The sequence below is a fragment of the Micropterus salmoides genome, unplaced genomic scaffold (genome assembly GCF_014851395.1).
Source record: "Micropterus salmoides isolate LMB-PRFRI ecotype aquatic unplaced genomic scaffold, ASM1485139v1 Ms_hic_scaffold_12, whole genome shotgun sequence".
NCBI classification, from domain to species: Eukaryota; Metazoa; Chordata; class Actinopteri; order Centrarchiformes; family Centrarchidae; genus Micropterus; species Micropterus salmoides.
Window position 1 is genome coordinate 36099592 of NW_024040263.1, and position 6000 is coordinate 36105591.

At 40.0% G+C, this 6000-nt stretch overlaps 1 protein-coding gene across 7 annotated transcripts in view; it reads left to right on the forward strand.

Annotated features, from left to right (window-relative positions):
• LOC119899909 (semaphorin-5B-like) overlaps nucleotides 1–5455 on the forward strand; it is a 149617-nt gene extending 144162 nt beyond the window's left edge. Inside the window, exons 16-21 of one of the 7 annotated variants that reach the window (XM_038714740.1) lie at nucleotides 6–211; nucleotides 4320–4396; nucleotides 4531–4703; nucleotides 4799–4968; nucleotides 5062–5234; nucleotides 5328–5455. In XM_038714740.1, the coding sequence (XP_038570668.1) occupies nucleotides 6–211; nucleotides 4320–4340 (227 nt within the window). In that variant the 3' untranslated portion in view covers nucleotides 4341–4396; nucleotides 4531–4703; nucleotides 4799–4968; nucleotides 5062–5234; nucleotides 5328–5455. The remainder of the gene's footprint in view (nucleotides 1–5; nucleotides 212–4319; nucleotides 4397–4530; nucleotides 4704–4798; nucleotides 4969–5061; nucleotides 5235–5327) is intronic. The other 6 variants (XM_038714742.1, XM_038714741.1, XM_038714743.1 and 3 more) reach the window with 6 other exon arrangements.
• The last annotated feature ends 545 nt before the right edge of the window (nucleotides 5456–6000 follow it).

Sequence of the window (6000 nt, forward strand, 5' to 3'; positions counted from 1 at the left end):
CCCAGCATTCACCTCCATCCACCTAATTGCTACCGGCGTTTCCTGTTTCTTCGGGGCAGCACTGCTGTCCTTTCTGATCCACGTCTACTGTCAACATTTCCATAAGCCTTTGCAGGAGTCCGCCATCATTCACCCCACCACCTTGAACCACCTTAACTACAAGGACAACATCTCGCCAAACAATGAGAAGTACACGCCCATGGAGTTTAAGGTACATGATCATCAAAGAGCTCCGTGGCTGCATAAACGCACACAATGTAAATGTTGAAGATTCAAGGGCAATGAATGTGATTCACATTTTATTTAGTCTTTTTTCATGCATTTATCTCAATAGAGCGCTAACCACAGAAGATGAATTACTGTTCATTTTTATTTCTCCTTGCTGTTATACAGAACCTATAGGCTTTAAGCCTTTCTACCTGCCCACAAACCAAGTCCTTATTAATGGGCCCCATTAACTTGCTAAAGCATTAGTCAGCCCCCAACCTCCCACTGCTATTGGTCTACTGACCATTCACATTTACAGCCAGTCAAGACTATTTTCATCAGAGGTTCACAGACTATTAGTTTCCCGTTCTCTACAACTTCTATTGTTTTTCTCTCTAACTGCTGATTAGTTAAACTATGGCCGTTTATTATTGACTTTTCTGTCTCTGTAAAGTGAGCTAAAGCACACTTGTGGTAATCACCTATAGATAAATGAACCATTGCCCCTGGCGGCTGTTCCGCCAGTGTATGAATGTGTATGTGTTAGTTTCCGTTCGAGCACTTAGGCTCAGTGTATGAATGTTAGTTTCCGTTTGAGCACTTAGGCTCAGTGTATGAATGTGTATGAATGGTGAATGCAGATGTAGTGTAAAAGCGCTTTGAGTGGTCGAAAAGACTAGAAAGGCGCTATACAAGTACGGAGCATTTACATTTTGCATTTACCATCGGTTTGAAATGTTTTTTTTTTTATTTTATTTTTTATTTAAAAGGGGACAGTGTACATTAATCAACATTAAAACAATGTAAATGTACCCAAGTTAGCTAAAAAGTGCTAATTTTCATCGGTAGTCCCCCAGCCAAGTGTAAAAAAGTCAGCCTTAAAAATAATCACAGGTATAAAATCACAAGATAAAATTACATACAAGACATTATGGTTAAGAAATACAATTATTATAATAATAATATATAATTATAATAAATATAATTTTATCTTTGTCACCACCAACTCATTTTTCTCTGTATGGAAGCTCAAATAAGGATTTTTAGGGCAACATGCAGTCACTCATTTAAGTTAATAAGAATTTGATGATCTGACATATGTTGAACTTGATACTCCAAAACATATTATTCAACATTTCAAAAGCAGCATAGGGATTTATTTCATCCTCTTATTTCAGTTACATTCCAAAACCAGCGACTGCACCTGTCAATTCTGGACAGGCCTTCCTCCCCTGCTGCCTATCTGACTGATCACAGAGCAGCTCAGATTATCAACAATGTTACAAATAGATGCTTATTTTATTCAGATATTTACAGAGACATGGTAAACTTGCCAGTCAGGAGGCAACATCACATTTACTGTTGACACTAATCCATTTGACAACACAGCTGTTGCATCTCAAACTAAAGGCAGCGCTAAGCCATCAATTAAACTCAGATTCCAACACAGTATCTTACTATATATATATATATATAGTAAACATAAGTTCTACATAAAAAAAACATTTGCACCCATTGATAGCTCACTGGTACAGGCCCTCAAGAAGTTCTAAAATCTTACCTCATCTGGAGTCCCACGCTCAGCACTGTCAACAGCACCATTCGGAATCTGTGTGGAGCTACACATTATGTTAAACTCATGCTTCGTTTGGTAAATATCAGGCAAGGATAATGGATATGGAAGAGACAATACTGTTTGAGTGACCTTTGTTTGCTTTTTGACAGAAAGCCTGACATGTTGTCATAATACAAGAACTTAAGGACTCAAAGGCAGACTCGGAACAGTTCGAAGGGGTAACAAAGGGTTTTATTGAAAAGTGCAACGGAAGAGAGTTTGTCCAGGCAAGATGTGAGCAGAGCGAGGTGTGGCGTTCAGCAGAGTTCCCAGAGGTAGTGTGATCCACATGTGGTTAACTGACGATCTGGCGAAGAATGTGAGGAGGACTGGGGTTGAAATACTGCAGGAGCTTGATTAGTGGAATGAGGACCAGGTGAGCCGCTGGAGCCAGAGAGTGTAGCCACGCCCAGACAAACACAGACAGGGAGGACAGACAGAAAACACACGGAAGGGGGGAACAAAAGAACACAAGGTAGTGGGGAGATTCTGTAGCACCACAACACATGTGGTGTGAGGTGTAGATTCTAAAAGATGGAGGGCATGTGAAAGACGAGAAGGGTTTAATGAAAGATGCTATCTACTTGAATTATGGTAATTGTAGAATCCAGCATTTTTTTTAAGTTTGACTCAGACTAAAAGTAAGACTAAAAGTTAAAGTCCCAGCCTCTGATGCTTAGATTTTTACTTTTCATATTAAAAATCTGTCTCTTGTGAGCTCCCCCAAGTGAAAAGTGCTTCAGGTTATGGATGTATTATTCAAACTGGACTTTCTTGATTGCATTTAATCTTGTCAATGGCGCTCATTTACATTTTATATTTAGGGCATTTAGTAAGACGCTTTTGTCCAAAGTGACTTACAATAAGTGCATTTGTCAGAAAAAAGGAAAAAAGTAATAGATCGCTGTCGGCAGAGTAAGGATGTCATTGCATTTCTTTGGTTTGAACATGGCCTCTGACTGACTTCAGCGAATGTGTCAGCAGGGAATCATCTTGACCTTTCCCATTAACCTGACAGTATTGAAGATCTTATCAAAACATGGCAGGAACATGCTGCCTAACCTCAATGACCCATCCCTGTATTTTTGATTGTGTCAGCTTCCGGAACCTTGTTGTCCTTACTGTTGCTGTGGGGACGCAGCGCTGACAGCCATCGTGATGCTGAGAGCCTGGACTCATTAGCTTTAATGACCAGAAAGGACCAGACTCTGCTGGATGTGCAGCCGATGTCACTGTGTACCACTACAGCTGATTCCTCAAGGCCAATTTATAATGCCCAGCATTGTGTTTCACCCACTCTGACCTGATTATCTTCCTGCCTCAGTCCCCAGAGCTGTTCAGATGGATTAAATTAGTCTAATACTTCCCCTGGAAAGTGTTTCACCTTATGTTCGGCTTTTACCAGAGACTCAGAAATTGCATTAGAAGGGTTTTAGACTTGTTTTTATTTAAGAGAGCTGCAGTGGATTCCTGTCATCTCATTCTTCTTACCTACAAAGCTCTTAATGGTCAGGCACCATCTTATCTTAAAGAGCTCATAGTACCTTACTACCCCACCAGAGCACTGCGCTCCCAGAATGCAGGGTTACTTGTGGTTCCTAGAGTCTCCAAAAGTAGACTAGGAGCCAGAGCATTCAGCTATCAAGCTCCTCTCCTGTGGAACCAGGTTCCAGTTTGGGTTCAGGAGGCAGACACCATCTCCACATTTAAGAGTAGGCTTAAGACTTTCCTCTTTGATAAAGCTTATAGTTAGGGCTGGCTCAGGTGAGTCCTGAACCATCCCTTAGTTATGCTGCTATAGGCCTAGACTGCCGGGGGATTTCCTATGATGCACTGAGCTCCTCTTTTTCCTTGCCTCCTTCTCCTAGTGCTGCTCTTGGTGGGAACTGTTGGGCTTCTGTAAATAGCATCATAGAGTACGGTCTAGACCTGCTCTTTTATGAAAATCGCTGTGAGATAACTGTTGTTGTGATTTGGCGCTATATAAATAAAATTGAACTGAATCATACATATTAATGTATTGAGTATGCTTTATATCAAGTCAATTAAAATTATTCAATTGGTTTGCTTTGGTTACATGGATACAATTACAGCCAAACAAGCTATAACCTCAAGGCTAGTGGAGGTGTTTTATTCACCTGCGAGCAAGAATTACTGATTATTTGTACCTCCTTACAGAAAAGTATATTCTATCTATAATTTATAATAATTGTTTCCAATAGACCTATTTGTTCAAGGGATTTATTAGAAATCAGTATATGTATCTTAAGAAAGTGAGCTAGAGAGAGATTACATCTCCTTTTGTTTAATCCATGAACAGAGTGTAAAATCTAAGGTTTTATGGAGGTTATGTACTGGACAATTTCTAATGGAAGAAAGTAAATTTTGTGAAAATATTTAGTAATATGGCATTACATATAAAAAAATATGATTCTGTAAGCTAAGAAGAGTGTAAGGTTTAATTCTTACTTTTTTCTTTGCTTGGATGTCATTTCAGACATTTCAGACGTTTTCATAAACAGAATGACTGCAGATAAGACGAAGGAGAAAGAGGGCATGAGGAGACAACTGAAGGTGAAATAAACACAAGGAACGAAGCTGCATAGATTAAGGAGATGGAGAAAAAACAAAACATACAACAAATGCAAAGGTGGTGAAAACAGATACTGTACATCACAATACAAATTGACCGTCTTCTTTTGTTTCAGCAGCAACATTGTGGTTGTGAGGTGGAAAAGGAACCGTCATCCTCCAGCTGTTAATATTAGTGATGGAAATATTGTTAGGTTGTTCTAAAAGGAGTCGGCACCTCAAGTTCATAGCCTGCAAGTTCTGCGGCCAGGCGGTGTCTCATCCACCTCCTGATGCTGTGCCTGGTTCTGTAAGTTTACATATCACACAATTTCACACATTTCAGAGGTGAAAACAGATACAGTACATCACAATACAAATTGACTGTCTTTTTTGTTTCGGCAGCAACATTGTGGTTGTGAGGTGGAAAAGGAACCGTCATCCTCCAGCTGTTAATATTAGTGATGGAAATATTGTTAGGTTGTTCTAAAAGGAGTCGGCACCTCAAGTTCATAGCCTGCAAGTTCTGCGGCCAGGCGGTGTCTCATCCACCTCCTGATGCTGTGCCTGGTTCTGTAAATTTACATATCACACAATTTCACACATTTCAGAGGTGAAAACAGATACAGTACATCACAATACAAATTGACCGTCTTCTTTTGTTTCAGCAGCAACATTGTGGTTGTGAGGTGGAAAAGGAACCGTCATCCTCCAGCTGTTAATATTAGTGATGGAAATATTGTTAGGTTGTTCTAAAAGGAGTCGGCACCTCAAGTTCATAGCCTGCAAGTTCTGCGGCCAGGCGGTGTCTCATCCACCTCCTGATGCTGTGCCTGGTTCTGTAAGTTTACATATCACAGAATTTCACACATTTCAGAGGTGAAAACAGATACAGTACATCACAATACAAATTGACCGTCTTCTTTTGTTTCAGCAGCAACATTGTGGTTGTGAGGTGGAAAAGGAACCGTCATCATTAACATTAACACAGCACCTGCTAATGATAATGCAGATGCCTTCACACACACACGCGCGCGCACACACACACACACACACACACACACACACCACACACACACACACACACACACACACACACACACACACACACACACACACACACACACACACACACACACACACACACAAACTTACAAAAAAAAACATGACAAGGTTAATAAAAGTTTTTTCAATGTCAAAAAATGTGTACTCTTTCACTGGGGATGGGGATGAGATTGTGTCCAATTCCCTATGCGGAATTCCAGACTATGAACATTCATGTCCAATGTTAAGTAGCTCATTTAAAAGACATCTGAAATATCAATGTCAGCCAAATGAATAGGTGGCATAAATTGTTAAAAAATTTTTCCCTATGAAGCTCTGCAAAATCCAGTGTAATGTTTACTCTTCAAGTTCTTGCTGCCTCATCAAGCAATTAGTTTTAGTTAAAAAAAACATGCTTCCCCTGTGTCTTGTAGGCATTAGAGCTGTAGCTCAGCATGTGTCCGACAGGAGCTTGTGAATTTTTTTTCCACATCTCCACATAACACAGCTACTGTTTCATGGCAGAGTGGTTATATTTTGTTTCTTTTTCCATTAACTTAATT